General features: G+C 42.4%; 1 protein-coding gene across 3 annotated transcripts in view; it reads right to left on the bottom strand.

Annotated features, from left to right (window-relative positions):
• LOC126856207 (exosome complex component RRP46) overlaps positions 1 to 19625 on the bottom strand; it is a 38944-nt gene that overhangs the window by 15406 nt on the left and 3913 nt on the right. Inside the window, exon 6 of one of the 3 annotated variants that reach the window (XM_050604501.1) lies at positions 19454 to 19599. The exons of the other annotated variants lie outside the window; for them this stretch is intronic. Within the exon in view, the coding sequence (XP_050460458.1) occupies positions 19561 to 19599 (39 nt within the window). The 3' untranslated portion in view covers positions 19454 to 19560. Of the gene's footprint in view, positions 1 to 19453; positions 19600 to 19625 lie in introns of those variants that run through there. 3 annotated transcript variants of the gene reach the window in all.

The following is a 19625-nucleotide window of genomic DNA, read 5'->3' as shown; positions in this document are numbered from 1 at the left end:
TCCTCGAGAACGATGCATCCACGGTGTAGACTAAAATTTCTAGGCAGAGAGAAAAGAGAGATTGCATATATACGCTCGGCGCGAGATACGCGACCCGGCGTGTCTGTTAATTAAGTTATTTATATCAGGCTTTAATTAGTTCCTGCGGAGGATGAGACGCTTCGTGTGCTGTAAGGGTTCTTGTTAAAAAAAAAAAAAAGCTTCGCTAGAAAGTGTAAATCGTTGTCTACCAAGTTTTCTGTTTTTTGTATCGTCTCATTAGGTATCGTCGTTAAAGCACATCTTTACGTAACGTAATAAACATAACGAGAAAATTGCAGGCAAAGATGCCGGCAATTTAAATATCTATCGGTAATGCTCGGAATTTATCGGAATTCCACGAAAATCGATGTCGCTTTTTACGCGCGAAAGATTGCTCGAATTGCAATCGAATAACAACTTGTTGTACGCTCGTTATACGAGAATGCGTAGATAAATATCTAGATAATCGCAAGTAACAGCGTCTTCGACACACACACACACACACACAATCGAGATAAACTCCCGATATTATCTCATTATGCAAGAAATTGCTTCAAACGACGGCATCGTCGATAAATTAATGATACAGCGCCGATAATTACTCGGTAATACGCGCGATTATATTTAGTCGCGAGTATCGCGACTGTTGTGTAATTGGAGTGGAACTTGTCTTAACGATCGGTTATTATCTCCTGCATTCCTCTCGAATCTGTAGCGTATTTCGAGATTACTTTGATACAACCGGAATAAAAAAACAGGAGAAATTTGCTCGAAATTACACGTACTTATATCTTAAAGAAATCTAACGAGACTTTTCAAACTTAATATCTATATTGAAATTAATTTCGTATAATAAATAGATTGTTTATTGTCTTCCAAAAGATTGAAACAAGAAGAAACAACAAGCGAAGTGAAATTATGATAAAAAAGATATTTGATATTACTGTGACTGATTGTAAACTGATTGTAAACTGATATAAAACTCGTCTGAGCTAACAAGAAATACTCGGTTTAGTGACAAGTTGTATCAAACGAGATACCTTCTTAATATTTACGCATAAAATAATCAGCGGCGCTGTCGTATTTTTTTTTCTCCATAGCAACTCCGCGAGGGAAAAGGAGATAGAGCGCGGTGGCAGCTGCTTCCAAGACAAAAAGGTCAGCGCGAGAGGTGGCTGGGCAAAGAAGCCGATTAAACTTTCAGGGGTATGTGACAATGGCTAGAGAACGAGGGCGGCAGGTGCCTCGCTCATCTAATATTAACATCGCCGATCGATAGCGCCCGAGAGAGAACGAGAAAGGACAAGAGATTCGAGCCCCGGGGCCGCGTGGGTGGAGACAATAATCGGTCGGATAACTCGTTTGTCTTCTCGCGCTCGGTTGTTCGTTAGGGACTGTCTATCGCAAATATCGTGCGAGCACGAACATATTTACCGACGTCTCGCAGAGCGAATTGGAATCGTGAGTTTGAATCCGCCGCGACTAAATGGGAAAGCGGATAATGACGGCCACGGATGGGTGACGGCGCGGAGAAGAAATTCATTATTTATTTTATGTTGCCGGGATGAGAGAGAAGACGCGAGAGGTATATCGGTGGTTTGCGATCTGTAAATCATAGTCCGATGTCTCTTGTGCAATCGTTGGTCAATCTTACGCGTGCAATGAAAGAGACTTCAAACATTTTTTCTTTTTGTAAATGTTAAAGCAATATTTTTTTATAAATTTACATTTTCTTTACCACGATATTGTTCGAAAAAAAAACTTTCGATAATAGTTGGTTTTAATTGGCTGCGCCGATCTCAATCATCAATATTTTATTTATTTCCTTCCGAAATGTATAATGCGCAGAACTTACTTACTAAACGTAATTACCGTTCTTATGTCTGCAAAGTATAAATATGCAAAATTCCTGTTAAGTTGGACCTCCCCGACAGATTTTTGAATATTCCAACGAGTGTTTCCGCGCGCGACGTGTATTTCGCACGGAATATTGCAACCACGTTTCTTCTCTGATATCGCTCTCTTTCAACGTCTACGGGTTGATTGCCTCTAGCGTGAGCGGCAGCCATCGCCCGTGCCCGGGCGAGGCTTGCAATTTTTGTATTTGCGGGAATATTTATAGCGGCAACGGGAATTACCATAAACAATGCGGCGAAGAAACTCAGGGATTACTGTATTTAAAGTGCAAGGGGGAATAATTACCGTGAACTGCGCGACTACTAGCAGAGCTATCGAAGTCGACAGCAGAAAAGGGGCGTGTTGAACGTCATAGAGCGATACCCGACAACTCGTTCAGAAGTGAGCAAGAGAGAGATAGAAAGAAAGAGAAAAAAAGAAATAGAAAAGAGAACAAAAAAAATGTAAAACACCCTCACATCATTTTTATCGGAGACGCATTGCAGAATAGAAGTTCGACGCAAGCGAGACGTTTCAGTTGGACAGGTTGTAATCATCTTTGTGTGCTTTCTTAGTAGAACAGCAAGTATTTATAATAGAGAAGATGTATCTGCACGAAAATTTACATGAGAAAATAACTATTAACTATTTTTATTCATATTTATTTTTATCTTTACTTGAATTCGAAAATAAATCTTTCTCCTCCCAAATGCCAATGTAAAAATAAATCGGCAAATTTTCACCTTTCTATATTAACGTTGAGTATATAACAAAGTGTCATTTCACATGTTGCTTGTATTGAGAATCGAGATAGAGTATCGAGATTTTTGCGGAATAAGGTGCCAAGATCATCGAATCGCGCGGCTAACGAGCGGTAGCCATAAAAAGATATAAATTCGCTTTACGTTCAGGCCTTGCCGAGTCACGTAGCTCTCTTTGCGACTTGATGATGATGATGAACTTCCTGACCACCACTTTGCCTCGCAAGCTCGCTCGCTCGCTCGTAAAGTCGAATTTAATCTGAAAAGAGCAAAAACGGCACGATGGCGAGGATTACAATGTGAAGTTATATTGCAAAGGTTTGTGCACAGAAACCTCGTACACGTGCGTGGAACAATACGTGAAATTTATTTTATTTATATATTTTTTTTGATCATATGTTTAATATTGCGCAATAATTTCACGTCTAAATTAGTACAGAATTAATAAATTTCGAAGTTGATCATCTCGATACTCGCGCTCTTATTACACACGTAGAACACGTGAAAGCTCTAATGCGAAGGATTTATAGTCTTGTTTGCGACACACTGTATAAATTATCGCGACCCAAATTTTGATGCTATTAAGTCCCGTGAACTAATCCCGGGGACAACGGAATCATTCGCTACCTGAATAAGTAACAATACATGACATAAACATTCAAGGGAATGGCACTTATTAATATTATTGTATATTAATATATATATATATATATATATATATATATATATATATATCCTATTAAATTTATGTTATCTTTTGTTGTTGAATCCATTTCGTAGTTTGTTTTGTGCTCAAATCTCAGAATATTGCAATTTTTATCAATAAATCGTCGCGTGCATGAATTCGCCGACGGCCGTTAATATTAATACTTTACAAAAGGAGAACTGCCGCGCAGTTAACACGTTCCTTAGATTATTCTCGCCGTATCACAGGAGAAGGAACGGTGGAGGGAACTTTACAGCGACGTTATTTTCATCCCTGTAACTTAACGTCGCTGTTATCGCGTCGACCGTTAAGCTGGCCGCTGGTTATTCGCGCGTACCATTGTTATTGCCGTCCATCCACCACCCATTCTCGCCTTCGGTCCGGTCATTAGCGTGATCGACAATGCCATTATTTCCCTTTGTCCGTTCACTTGCCGCGCGCGCATAATTAGTATTGCGTAAATCTTACGACGCGCGAGCATAATTTTTTTTTTGTTCGTATCTCATTTTGCGTCGTTGACGCATTCGTCATTTGGACTTATTACGAAACGCAGATAAAAAGTTTACGTAATAAAAGAGAATCCTTCGAGTGGTAGGATAATATGATCGACAAATAGATAGAACAAAAATAAAAATATTTTGCGATATTTCGAAAAGCATGCATGAAACATGCATTTTTTTAATTCGGACGCGGTCGCAGAATTTTCGATACATGCAAAATTGTTTTGCTACAGGTCGATACTTTCGATTAAAAACTATTGCAGTTACTATATACCGACCAAACAACCAACGTGAGTCCACGATTCGCTATCGCGAGAACGACTATTCGATGGCTCGCACGTGGCACTGTATACCAAATTGATCATAACGAGGTTTAATTAAAAAAGACAACGCTGGCTATTGAATGCGATTACTCACGAGCGTTTCATTTTTCCACACCATAAAAGCGGCTGCTGTGCCATCGGCGATGCCCCGAAATCAGTAATCGATTACATATACATATACAACAGGAAACTTTGAAAAATATTTATCAAGTATGGCGTTGGAATATTCGAGATATTTTTCAGTTATATTGAATGAAATGCAATTTACATGTAAATAGAAAACTATATAAAGAGATGGGAGGGAGAGAGAGAATAAAAAGATAATGATAACAGTGTCACATCATAAAGTTTTAAAAAAGATTATATATAAAAAGAATTCTCTTTTAATAATAATTAATATTAAAGTTTAAGATAACATTGCAATAAATTTTTTTCCAATATTTTCAAAATATTAGAATTAGGTTTACCGGTTTAAGTTCAAAAATATATTAAAGCTGTTGTAATATTAAATGTAACAGATAAAATAAATAATGGTTTTTATAATATCAATATAAATCTATTAGAAAATAACAATTATTCTCGGTGTTTAAAGATATATAAAAAACTCATTTATAGATATAGTATATCCAGATATTTATATGTAATGTGCCTTATCCGTTTTCAACTCTGAGAATAAATGATTATGAAACATTCGTTTTATATATATATATATATATATATATATATATATATATATCTCAATTCTGTGACATAAATGTTTAAGGGTCAAGTAATACGGTAAATCGAAGAAAAAAGAAGAAATATATAAAGTATACGTCCACCATATTTCGATATCGTCGCACAACCGACCACGACAAATCGTTCTGAAATTAAGAGCGATCTGCGATCGTGAGTTGTGGGCGCGAGTAAGTGCAAGAAGATAAATTATCCCACATGCCATATATAACGCAGAAACGGCCAAATGATCATAACGTCGCAAACGATCGATGAATCACCGAGGTCGTTTATCGTCGCGCCGATTAAATAGCCATCTTTTATTAACGGACTGTTCCGCATTGTTGTATAAGCTCTTGAAAATTTGACGTCTGGCAAATTCTGCCAGAGAAATGTTGGATTTTATCGCGCTCGAAACATTTCCGCTAGATTACTCGTGCGTTTAGAAAAATTGTCGTATTGATGATAATATATCAGTCCGCGTGAAATAGTAATAATCGCGGATATTTTTAATCACGATGAATTAAAAGAAGTATTGATGAGCGAGACGAACCGGTTTTAGTTGCGCACAGAAAGCGCGATGTTAACAAACCGTGGGAATAATCACGGGGATAATCGTGGGGCGCGGCGAGGACAGGGCTTACAATTTCCGCTCGAATGACAGGACTTTCGTACGTCAGAAAGATGTTCTAAAACTATCCAGGACACGCCGGAAGGCTCCTGAAATAAGGTACTGTCGGCGATGCGGCGGGGGTGGATGACGATAACGGTGAAGGGGGAGAGAGAGAGAGAGAGAGAGAGGGGAAGAGCTCCCGAAGCGTGCCGGCGCGGGTGGCGGCGACGAGAGCGGGGTGAGACAGGAATGTAATCACAGGATTCCCCCGCGATCCTTCGGGATGTCGGTAGCCATCTTGGATTCTTAGCAAGGTTTCCTCCGGCTTATATATATCGTTCATTAGGCGTTGACAGTGACAGCAGCGGCGGCTTCTATTTCTGGGCTCGCTCGCTCGCTCGCTCGCCAGGTTCTCTTCACGATCCGCTCTTACGCTCTCGAAATCATTTGCCGGACCGAGAACACGCCATAGAAATGGCTGCCGTCGGCTTGAAATAAGTGTGGCAAGGTGACGGGGTTAAAGTAAGTTTCCTGTTACACACGGCCGGTATATGAGCCCGGCGTAAACTCGCATCGTGTTCGCTGCATCAGACGTGTACGATGTTTAAGTGCGGCTCTGCTGCTGCAAGCCGTCTGGAATCGAGCATTTATGCAGCAAAATCAGCTCTTTTCTTTCTCTCGCAAAAATGTCCGATACTGCGATACATTTTATGTCTCCGTTTTTGTACAGAGCTTTTTATTATTATTACACGGCGTCATGATTCGAGTTGCTTACTGTCGACGATCAATTTTCTATGTTGAATATAAGTAGATTCCAAGGACATACAGAGAGAAGATTTTATATTAACCTTTATTTATTATTCATCCACCCTTTATTCAAATACCCATTTGCCGTTTGTCGTTTGCTTTATCCATAAATACGAATTTAATATATTTAAGATGATACAAAGATTCTTTCCGGTTAATAAAAATTCAAACAAATTTTATTTTCGACAAATAAATTTTTTCCCTATGTTTATTTAATATAATTGATAATTACTGTTGATTTATACAGTAGATAAAGAAAGAAATTGACAAAAATACACGGATAAGAGAGTAAGTGTACAATTAGTGCAATTAATCGTTATTCATTATCCACGGTTGATTACCATCCCAGACAAGATGGATCGACTGGCATTAGCTCTCGGCGAAGACGTGTTTCCAGATATCTCCTAACGAACGCTACCAGATGGCAAGTATGCGGCACAGTCTCTCGTTTATATCGTTTTTAATCAATTTCTCCGGCAAGAACGCGGCGTGATGCGGATTAACGTTTTAATAAGCGACACCTTGATAAGATCGTTAATTTCAATAGAGTTCATTTAAAGATAAGATTTTGCATGTAATATTTTCCTAACGAGTAATTTTCAACGAATCAACGTTTTTATTAATTAAAACGGCGCGCGACTCGCGACAAATTGTCTCGATTAAAGAACCGTTCGCCGACAATCATGGAAGCGCGCCGCGGACGAAGGATAATCGTCCGTGTGGTAGCGGGAGATTTGTTTATCAGCTTATCGGTCGTTCGTTTCTCCCGTCGTAACTTATATTGTAAACCGAAACCGGTCCGGAATGCCCGGCCCGGAATGCCCGCCGGACGATCCGGATGAAGTTGCATTCTCGGGTGCATCGGTGCATAACACGCTGAGTGAGGCTCGATCATCGTTATGTCGGTGCGACGTTGCATAAATATCGAAAGCGCGCGATGGACTGTCCGTATGGAAAAAGAAGGGTCCCTCCCTTCATTGGATGAACATACAGAAAATCGAGGCCCCGTATAATTCATGACCGGACGGCACCTGCAATTAAACGCGCCGTACACCGGCTGTCTGCATCATCTTGTCCGCCGGTGATATTATAATTGAAACGGAATAAATTTAATTACCGCCGACGCGATAGATTAATGTTCCTCCCGGCATCAACGGCCGATAAATAATGTTAATTATGCGCACGACGTGACATGTCGGAAGCCCAATGTCGAAACATTTTTTTTTCCCGAGATTACATGTCGTATTCTCCGAACACGTGGTCTTAATAATCGATCAGGACAAAGAAGCTAGTAATTTCGCGTATAGCCGCGATTATTTTATTCCACGGAAAAAGCAGCGCGATTTTCGATTAAGGGTATAAGAGGTACCGAAGGTAAAAGCGCGTCTCTCGCATATTCTCGAATATCCCGAAAGACGGCGACGACGACGACAGGAGAAAAAAGATGTTCCTCGTAAAGAAGCGCGCAGATATGCATGGGAATTGCATGCGGAGAAGAAGGGTAAGAGTGCGGGAGAGAGGAAGGCGAGACAGAAAAAGGGAGCCAAGAGCGAGACGGAAAGAGAGTGAAGAAGGGAAAGAATAGCCCTCGCTCTTCTTCGCCACCCTTCCACGAGAACTAAAACGACCTGCATGCTTGCACGCTAAAACGGTGTGCCCGGCCCCATAACTCGAGGATTTTTGTCGCCGGCTTTAGTCGCAGCTTTACGCGGCAACCTTAAAATTTCCTCGCTTAACGAAGAACCCTGAGGGGATGATCTGTGGCAAGTGCCTGGTGCGACAACACACAGAGTACAATTTTATTCCGGCCAGGTATTACCTAGCTATACGGGGAACGGCGCGGGGACGGCGCGGGTGAGCCTCCGTGTTCGGGAGGCACGCAAAAATATAGTGCCGCCCTTTATATACACACGCATCGCATATTTCTCGTTTGTACACAGACGCGGACGGACATTGCGCCACGTTTATATCAGCGTGGCATCGCCCTGTGAACACTTGAGCCGCGATAAATTATTAGCGCAATAATTGCGCGTCGTAAAGCGCAGTTCTTTTCCGGCGTTAACGAAGCTACGGGGAGAGCACGGCGCACCACGGTGCCGTTCGTTATGTCTTTGTACAATTAGCTTACCTACGTGCAAACTCACCTTGCACCGAGGCAAGGATGATCGCGATATCGTCGACGAAGTATATACCAACGACTAATACCAACGACGCGACAGCGGGTGGCTTTTCCAATACGTTTGCCCAACGAAATGCCGTTTGCATCGCGGTCGCGATGATTCACGGAGAAATTAATTTACACTATGAATGACGGGAATGGATGGCATCCACCTGCTCATGCATCTCGAATGAGTGAATTATCAATTCCTATCGCGATCATAAACTGTCATAGCCACGGTTGCCTTCTCCCGTCCTAACGAAGCAACGAAAGATTCAACGCGCAGAAATGAACGTGATATGTTTATGCAGATACGTCGTGTAAACTACATGAGTATTCACAGACACGATGTAAATCGCGATAAGGTATATATGAGGTAAAAACTCCCGATGCTAATTTGACTAACATAGAGCGATGGTTTTGATCGCGTATGAGAAATAACGTCGTGCGAGAGTTGAAAAATAGCATTCTACATTATTCTGCCTTAAAGTATTAAATGAACGAGTGAGATCATAATTAATTTTTATTTATGATTTTATGAAGATGTGCATTTAACGTATTTATACAATTTTATAAAGAAAATAAAAATGTATACACTTATAAAATTATATTAATTCCATCCAACTTCGTTTCGACATGAAAATATAGCTAATTAAATGCTATCATACGCTCCATATGCATCTGCCTTATAATATAATTATATTACATATGCACATGTTGAAGCTTATAGCGATTATCATCATAAAGTGCGAAGAAGCGCAAAATGACAAGATCGCGTGGCCGTCTTGTTCGCGATAATCTTAATGATATACAATAAAAGTCATGTAAATTACTAAATAATCTTTATATTTCTTTTTTTTTCGGGCATTTTCCTAACCGATAATTATATTTTCGTAGTCATAAATTTTTGTAATGTCGCGGCTGTGTATCTATAATCAGGTTACTTCGGTATCAATGCAAGTGACACGATCAGGTATATTGATCAGACGCGAGTCGCGCATCAGAGACACATTCATAATTTAATGAATGACAGGTGGATGAATGTCTCGAAGCTTCAGCGCGCGAATAAAATTAACTCGGATGGCGCGCATAAGTAGACAGCATTATCCCGAGCGCGGCGATTCATAACCATAACGAAATTATGCCGGGCTCAACCCTTCGCCGCGAGACTTATTGTTTACACTTCCCTCCTTATTTTACGCCTGCAAGACTCCCCATCTACCTTACTCCCGATAATCTTGCTCGCCACTTTCCCGTTTCCCCGCCGAGTGGAAGGTCCAATTATAATTCATTGAACACTCTTTCCCCAACGTAACGTGTTGTATATCGCGCTGAAAAATTAAATCTAAGCTATTACATTATATGAACGTAACGATGAAAAATGGCCTTGCTTTTCTCACATTTTCTATATTTATTCTCTGCGGATATTACGGTAGAGACGAAATTATAATCCTACCAACACAATCAACGTATGCGCGTACGAGATATCGATACGAGAAACAATCCTTGGTTGATTATATCACAAAGCGGCGAGAATCGATTTTCTTTCGATATAATTACTGCATACTGCGCGAGCGTAAAAAGGGCGAGAATGAACGGAGAGAAATGGCAGATGTGAAAAAGACTTGCGGCCGCGGTGAGCTAAAGGCAAACCCACGAAGAGGAGAGGAGCCGTTCTCGAGCCTAGCGTTAATTAGTTTCGCCTGAGTTAATGACTTTTTCCCTCCTAATCAAGTAATTCCGTATCTCTTTAAAATAATCTCGCCGCCCGTCCGCTAATGAAATTCTGAACTCGTTACTTACACTCGCGGCACTCCACCCACCTTCCTTTTACCGACCCTTACGTTCCTTCCTTTCCTTCCCTTCTTACGGGAATGAAGAGTACGCGAGACGACGAAAAAGATGCGTAGCATCTGCTCAAAGTTTATGTTTACCTTCTTTTACAAAACAAAAAAAATGTAATAAATATTTAGAAATAAGATTATTTGTACTTTTTAAAAATGTTAATGTAATCATCCGGAGGCTATATAAAAGTTATGCGTGCGTACATACATTATATATTACAAAAAAAAAACGTTTACATAGCATGTAAAAATAAAGATATCAGTAATATATATATATATATATATATATATATATATATATATATATTATATATTAAAATAATTATAAAATATATTTGTAAACATTTGGAAGAAAGAAAATGTATCACCGTGCGCATGACGTAACGGCGATTATCTAAAATACATTTACACATGCAAATCCGTAAGTCAAACGGGAAAAAGCAGGGGTATCTACGTTTGGCGTTGAAACGACGATTTTTACAATACTAATAAAATGACGCATTGAATTTTCGGGGCGAGAGATCGCGCTAGGCACGAGGCTCAAGTTTTCCAACGATGAAGATTCATCGCGCGAAGACGAGGCCCAAGGAGGCTCGTCGAGACGTCAATGTGAAACATCACCGTAGCACCCCACAAATAGAACCGACGGGATTTCGTTGCCGCGTGCTCGAAATACGCGTGTCACTCGCGTCGACATTTACAATCCTCCTCTTTCCGGCAGCGACGTCTTTAGTCGCTCTTTTCTCTTCCTAACAAACACGTTTGGCCACGCGCGCATAGAATCATTGTGCCAAAAAGTGATCCATGTCCCAAAAACATAGAAAAAAATTTGATGGCTTTGATTTTAATTTATCTGTATAAAGATATGAATCGCGCTAGAACCGCGATTTACATTGTGTAGATTTCATAAAAAATCAGTTTCAAAAATACCGAGATGGGTTTCGCACGTTACTAATTTATTATATCAGTTTTTCAAGAGTCATATCAAATATTATTAATTGATTTATAAAAAGAAAAAAGAGACTCGCGTGCAATCCCAAGAAGCATCGTCAAAATGCATCAGCATAATCTTCGAAAGCAATAGACAATTACAGGTATCTTTTATTTCAGAATTAATTATTTATCCCTATACAATTAAAGTAGCTTCATGACAAGCTAGTAATGGGATGTAAAAAGATACGAGCTCATAGTAACTCGTAGTCCCTGCAACAGGAAAGAAAACAAATGAGGCCGCGAGGAAGGGAAGAACGACCATCGAAGGAGCGGAATTCAACAACGAATTCCGGAATTCCATGCGGCGTCTTCGGCGGGATAGAAGCACGCCCGCGCATGCACGTACAAACGTACGAGGACGCGTCCCGAATAACCGTTTACCGTTGAGCTTAGGAATGTTACGAACCGCCACGAGCTTGCAAATTGTTCCCACGTTGCGCGTCCTCCTCCTTGCCTCCTCCCCCCTCCCCCCTCCCTCCTCCTCCTCCTCTCACCACCAGCCCATTCTCCCGCACAGCCGTTGTCAAGAAATTTCCCAGGGGTTCTCCCCCGTCGCGTCCACCGGCATACTGAACGAATCCGACATTCACGTATTCGCGACGAATTCAGCTTCCGTTCGAGCTCGCGCGAGCTATGAATCTCGCGAATCAGCGACTCGCGAGAGATCCTCTTACCGATTACATTTGAGAGCATCGTTCTACGGCCAATCCTGTCTCATAAATCATCGTCCGTCATTCGCAATCAACGCTGCAACTTATCCATCTATTCTACTATATTTTATATTTCATCAACATCTCATCAACCTATTCTACTAAGAATCTTCTCTTTTGAACTCCGACTTGTAAAGAAACGTCGATAATTTGTATACATGTATATACGGAAATTCAAACTCTCTATGTTGCGTAACAAATGTGCGACGACATAAGTAACTACAAGCGATTAACGAGTGGTCGATATAATTAATACTGAACGCACAGATCTCGAATGCCAGATGTCTATCTCCAGCATGAGCGCGCGATATAACGGATTGTCTGGTCGCCGAGGAGTTAGTGGCCGCTGTCTAAATGGTTGAAAAGCTTATATAGGCAGTCTGGATTGCCATTCGGCCGTCCACGGTCAGCTAATCGGGGGAGGGAGGAGGGGTGGAAGAGGGGAATTAGATGAATATCTTACCTGGAAATCGAGACCGGGAGCCCGATACTCTTGACCGCGAAGTGGAGGAAGGTCCGCGGGCGAGAGGGAGACGGAAACGGCAAAAGAGAAATGGATGAAGGAGGAGAAGACTCTTCGCCCCGTAATATAGTGGCCGGGCCGATCGCAATAACTTACTTTGAATAAATGAAACGCCGCCCCGACGGTTCTGAACGCGAGTCAGGTTTCGCCGTGGAAGCGGCAGCAGTCCTTCAACAAGACAATGCCTAAGCGCTTGCCAAAGTAAACGACGACAAGGATGTCGCGAACGACGTCGGATGCTGGCAGTTTTAGCTGTCAGTCTCGTCAGTTTCTAGTCTAATCTTCGGCCCGCGATTCCTCTTAATTTACGGAACATTTCCATCTGATGTTTCTCGTGGTAAGATTACTATATTTCGAGGACCAACAAAAATTTTCTTTAAATTTTTTTACTAAAATATTTTTGGTTTCGCTAAAATTCGAAAAAGTAATTGGTAATCGTCCCGAGAATGTGCGACGAAAACACGCTACCTGTCCAGGTGACATTGTTGCTACGTAACGCGCGCTAAATAAAGTCGAGAACGGAAGCACGGGCTTCGCGTAATCGATTACCGTCTTGCGCCGAGCCCTCTGTCGAAACGTAGCGTAATAGCGTAGAGGGTTTTGTGCGAACGTGTAGAGGCTGTGCCTGCCTGCCAAAGTAGTAACAGACTGCGCGGGTCCTCGCGTTGCCGGAATTTACGAGACAGCCGGGCCATCTTTTACGGGAAGCAACGTGCGCGCGGAGAATTTTCAGCTATTGTATCGGTCGTGAGGCTGCTCTTTGATAAGTCAGTGGCTGACTAACGAAGCCTAAAGGGAGTTCAGCGTTCTATTCAGCCTTTCCACTTGCACTGTCTTTGAAACGTGACCTGTCTGCCGTTTCACCTTCTATATGCTTTCAAATCAGGACTATCAGAGATCATTAACCTTTGCTCTTTGATCATTGGCGGGAAATTACGGTTTCATGATACATTAATCTCTTCTGTTCTTTGTACCGTTTCATATATACGCGACCGTTTTTAAATAATTCCATTAGATGCACGTATCTTCGAAAATCCATTAAAGACGCTAATAAAAACAAACGTTTTTCTCGTTCGCTTATGTCAAATTTAATTCCGGCGCCTTCGCGCCAGAAAAGTTCAATCGGGAAATTAGATGATGCCGCTGTTGTGATGCGACTATTGTGTATATTGTATTGTGTATGATTTTTTCGCGTCGGACGGCGGGTCTCTTCATTTCGCGTTGGCCGCGAGCAACGCGAGAAACGTGGCTCGTATCGTTATTAAATCAATCTCGTCGTAAATAATCGTTTCGCTACAAAAGATTAAAGTTCGGATAAAGCGCAAAAAGTAATTGAAGTAGACGCCCCGTTAGACGCGCCGCTACATTGAATTTAATCGGTATGCCATTATCTGAATTGCGATTCCGCGGTCCGCATCCGTTTTAATACAGAAATTAAACGAATTCTGCTACACGTTGCAAAAACACATCGTGAGCTAGCTTCTCTTTTCTTTTTTTCGCCACGATTGCATACGAGAGAGAAGTCGCTTTAGCGTTATTAAATTCCCTGTAAATAATGTGCCCCTCCCCCTCCTCCACCCTCACCGTAGAAAGAATAAAAGCTCGACAAAGCGGCATAAAGTGATGCGGAGCGGCCGCCTTTCCTGTGTCGCGATACCGATCGCGGGACGCTCGCGAAAATTGAAACGTCTAATCGAAATTTCAAACGTTCGATCGAGGACGCGACCGCGCGGCTCCGTAAGCCCGGCGTTATATAAAGGATCGCCAACGTTTTAATAACACTCGGAATCGCTTTAAATTCTCATCGACCCCTCGGATCGTCTCGGATTTTTGCATCAACGTGGCTCGTAGCCACGAGCAATGCGCGCGCGCGAGAGACGTTATTCCGACGGTTATTAAATCAGGTCCGTCGTAAATAACGCGTCTCTCTTCTGTATCCCGCGCCTTTCTGTCGCCCATCGCAGGCTTCGCTTCGTCGTTTCGCGTCCGTCTATCTATCTGCCTCGCTCTTTATCTGTATCAATAATCGTGCAGTAAACCCGCTCTCGTTCGTTTCGTCGCTAATTATTTTAATTGGCCGGCGCACATTCAAAAGAGATACCCAGAAGAAAGAGGTACCCAGAGGCGACTTCGCCGACTACGACCGCTTCGATCGTGTCTGTACCGTCCTCTCTTTGTCCCTTTCCTCCGCGCGTCTCGCTGCCTTTTGTTAAGTTTTTATTTTTGTTCCCCCCGCTCTCGTTAGCATATTGATTGGCGATGACGGGACGCGCGATGGTGGGCCTCGCTTGAGAAAATTAAAAGGAATCGCGAATTAATATTGCCGATACGTCGCGGATGCATCTCTCATTTAACGTAATCAACGACGATGGAATCGTTGATTTTGTTGCTTTACAAATTGTATAACGGAGGTAGATGAAAATTACATAGTGATCGGAAACGCACATTAAAATTGCGCGATGATAGATTTTGATCGCAACGGCCGATCATATGCATTGAGATAATTTATCTTTGAGAGATGCTGCCATAGGAAAATATTTAGATAATGATGATGATGCCGATTCGAGAGTTTACTCTAAAAGTTGCAAAATGCAATCAGTTAAGAATAATAATTACGAACTGATGAAACGGATCATCGTTATTAGGCCTAATTGAATAGTTTCGTCGATATTGAGTAATTTTACAGTAATAAACTCACAGATTAAAAGGTAACGAACCTGACTGTGCTGGAATCATATTTGTTGAAGGCCACTTAGAAACAATCGCATTTTAATATCTTCCTGTATCTTTGCTAGTCTCAAAATATAAAAGAGAGAAGAGAAAACAAGTTTATATATCGCGCATAAAATCAAAAAATCTCGATAATGATTTCGTTATCTCGAAATAAAAAGAAAATATAATGGCTTTTCGAAAAAAATTGAAGCTAATAATTTAATGCAACATATGACTATAAAAATATTTTACAAAATATTTTTATTTTAATTTATTTTGTAGATTTTGTTCTCCTTTTTGAAAAGAAAAAAAAACTCCTTCTTGCAAGAGGGTGATCAAGATTCTTGCTCCTCGATCAGATGACATTGTGGTCTTAACGAAACGGAGCGCGCATGATTGATCGACACGAGTCTGTCAGTGGTGTCGGCTCATTACGGACGCGCGTGTCTCTAAACCTCTGACGGCGAGGGGCTCAAATATTTTAGAATGATCTGCGAGAGTCGACCGCGTTCTGCGTATGCTGCACGGTAACCCTGCCTGGTATCGCATTCAATCTCTTGGCGCAAACGTCTCAACTGGCGGCACGCATAAATCTTGGTTCACCATCGATGTGAAGAGACCCGGACGGGAAGAGCAAGAAAAAAAAAACGTGGACAGACAAGAGAGCGAAGGGAGCGTCGGGGACACAAAGGGGGAAACAATCGGCCGATCACGTGGGTGACGGAAGACGATCGGTCGCGCGAGAGCCGGAGACAGAAGTCTTATCTTATGGGAATAGCCAATACCATGGGAGCGGCGAAACCGATTCACAAAGCCAGAAACTCCGCCTACGGTCGAGCTCATTCTTCGTCCTCTTCGTCTTTCTCCTCGTCGTTGTCGTTTCTGTTGCTGCCTCGATCGGCGGCACGATCGGACGGACCGGATGCCACAATCCGTTGTTCTTTTCGTACCCCTTCACCCTCGCCGTTTCGCGTCTCCCTGCGCACCTTCCTTGTTCCGGTGAACGAGAGATCACTCGCTCTTTCTCTCCTTCATCCGTGTCAATTAATGTCCCATCGGGTATAACGTTTGCGCTGGCTACCTTCTTCACAACGTTTCTCTCTTCTGCTTGTCTACCTCTTCCCCTCTCCACCCTCGTCTTATCCCGTTCCCCGTCTGCCGGGGTGGATTGATCGATGGCTCGAGCTGTCGCGATGAATTGAGCCCCGTCGCCGCTGTATTTTTTGGTAGACTCTACCCTTCTCCATCCTCCTCGAGAGCTCACGCTCGACTCACAGGTTGCCACAGTCGCTACCGGCAGCGACCGCACCATTTCTGATGAGACAGCCTGATGCGTCATGTAAATAGTCTCAAAATATAAAGGAGAACAAAGTCTTTTCACGATAACGCGTGTCTCAGTTCAATTAGCGGCATTCTTGACATCCCGACGCTGGCAATTCTTGTGATTAATCGGCCACGTTAAGATTATTTAATAAGATATTATTTAATTTTTATAGATTTTTCTCGATTTAAGATATTAAAATATATTTTTGATGCTGCTTGTAAGCTATATTATAGTAATCTTGATTACACCATTTAAATTTTATAAATAGGTTTCATAAATTTTCTTTGAGTCACGCTAGACATGCTAGACGCCATCGGTGTGAAAAAAGTTGTCCAAGCTCCTCGGAAGACTGAGAGACTAAGAGGCACCTATCAGGTAGCCACCGCCCGCGGCACGGATTCTAGAATGGTATACTTTTGCGGATAAAACCGGGCTAATGAGGCAGTTCGGCTGCGTCAGGGAGCGCCGGTTATATTTTTCTCTGACGCATCGAGCGCTTGTCCACCTGTCCATCCATCCATCCATTCCGACTCTTCATGGTCGATCGGACGCAGGACACCGGTAACTGAGTACTGAAGGAGAAAGAGAAAGAGAGAGAAAAAGACACCGTGGCGGAACGTAGCGAGGAGGAGATTGACGTGGCACGGTGTCCCGCTTGACAAGAATGTGACAAGAACCAAACTGACTTCGCTCTCTCTTTCTCTTCTTTCTGTCGGTTCCGCTTCGCTCTCATCGACGTAGGCGAAATCACGCTTTGACGCCGAAACCCCGCTCGTTCTTCTTATTACCTTAGCTCCCTTGGCGCGGAAAAAGAAGATCGACGATCCTCTCGTAGATCGTCGGGCAGAGAACACTATATGCTAGATCATTTATTAGTTTACCCACGGGAGTAATCGCAACCCTTGTGAGTGATTCATGATCAACGAATGAAATCGAATAAAACGAGATTAATATCCTTACTCGGTTAATATCCTTAATCTGCTAATTAACAACGGTATCGAGTTTATCGTCCGGAAATCGATCGCATTGCGCGGTGACGTTTATGATTTAGATATTAAACGCGAAAAGAAAAACTCGGTAGAGACTCCGAGATGGAGAGTCAGCAAATGTCGGCGAAGAAAAACCGTGTTGTCCAGGTGTAATGCGCACTGTTGACCACCCGTGGTGTCGCGGCAAGCGGATCGTTTTGCCGGTTTTTCTCGGTTATTAAGAAACCATCAATCTTACTCGACGATCCGATCGGACAATGTCGCGCCGCGGGATACTGCTCGTGTTCAGTGCGATCGTTCGTTGCCCTTCCTTTCGTTTCGATCATCCTTGGCTTTTCCACTTATCGACAACTCCGACCGATTACACACTCGGCCTCGTAAGCGTAATTTATTAGAATGATATCGTACAATCACGCTACCTTATTTGCTTTCCTTCGTTGCATTTATATCCTCTATTCTAACGCTATGCTCGTTCTGTTCTTCTTCTAGATCATTTTTACGGTGAACGAAGAAGTCAGAATTGAAACTTAAGTGTATTTTTTAAATGTTTCATAAATGAATACCTTACAATATATTTATAAAAAAACCAAGGCTGATAATAACTGTTGTTAACAGTCCAATACGAATATGTTACACGATGAAAACTTATTATCTCTAATCATTCTTCGGCAATAATAATTCGCTAATAAAAATGTGTTCGTGCGCGTATCACATATTCGAAAAAGTAGTCGATGTGTTAGTACGAAATATGTTGATAAATTCCGCGAGACGAGTGATGAGAATTCGTCATTCTCGACGAGGAGCCTGCACCTGGGCCCCTGACCGGCAGAGAGATGAGGTCCCCGATCCCTCCGGTGTCAGTTCCTCGACGTACGATTTCTGTCCTACACACAGCGGCTGTCACTTTCAGTCATGTCACGCGTCAAGCGACTTTCGCCTTCGACTTGGCGCCGCGCTCCTCTGCTTTCTCGTCGCTTTTTGGCATCGCCGGCCAATACCTATAGAATTTCGGCTTTGACACTATATGTGGGCCCTTTGGTATCTCTATTACATTTCTTACATTAACGAAAAAATTCCCGTTCAATTCCCTTTTATGTGATTTTAAATTATCATATCAAACTGATAAAAATACTTGTTCGCTCTTTTACAATAAATTATTCAAAAGTAAAAAAAAATATATAAAAAATAATTACACGTGGCTTTAGATTAATCAGTTCATTAAAAATTCGACAATATTTCTTTAGTTTTATTATGAATATTTTATGATCGGTTGAAAATTAAGAAGAGACAGGATTCGGAATCAAGGTATTGACACGAGCTGACCAGTAATGGCATCCATTGAGACATCGCTGTTCTTAATTGCGAGCCATGAACCGCCGCGATCTCCTTCATCGCGCGCGGACGACCGGAGACGTTCGGAGGGCGAAGACGATCGTAAATCGTCCCGGGCCAATGGGATGTGGTGAAGGTGCATCCGGGGCCTTACGATCGGCGGCATTGGGCAAAGCGTCCGGTCTACACCGGCACGTCCAATCCCTCGCGTTGTACCCTCGAAGCGATTATCTTCGCGGCCTTAACTCGATCGCTCATGCTAATTTCATAACAACTACCCTCGCGCCAATGGGCGAGCATCGGCTCAAGAGACGAGTCAAGGCGATGAGCGGGCCCGTAGAAAGAAAAAGAGAGACGCAACCAAAAGGGCCCGGACAGGTCCACCTCCCTGAGCAGCGAAAGGCGCCTGTTTCACTTCGAAACGCGCATTCGGCCCTTATAGGCTTGGAATCGTAAAATGGAGAGCTTATTCGAGGGTTCTTAACTCAGGAGTACGAGAGCTAAGTGCGGGAAGGACTATCGCGGAAATATTTTATATATAGGGAGCGGGGACCGCCAGATCGCCGTATATGTTGTCATCGCTGTTGGAAATCGTGATCGTTTAAAATTAACTTGCGTACCGGGGATTTATCGACTAGCGTATGGCGTCACGCGAACTTGTACCAAATGAAATCTACAACACATGTAGAAAAAGATAAT

The sequence above is a fragment of the Cataglyphis hispanica genome, chromosome 18 (assembly GCF_021464435.1).
Source record: "Cataglyphis hispanica isolate Lineage 1 chromosome 18, ULB_Chis1_1.0, whole genome shotgun sequence".
Classification (NCBI taxonomy): Eukaryota; Metazoa; Arthropoda; class Insecta; order Hymenoptera; family Formicidae; genus Cataglyphis; species Cataglyphis hispanica.
The sequence above is the reverse complement of the archived record's forward strand: the minus strand, read 5'-3'. Positions and strand labels throughout refer to the sequence as shown.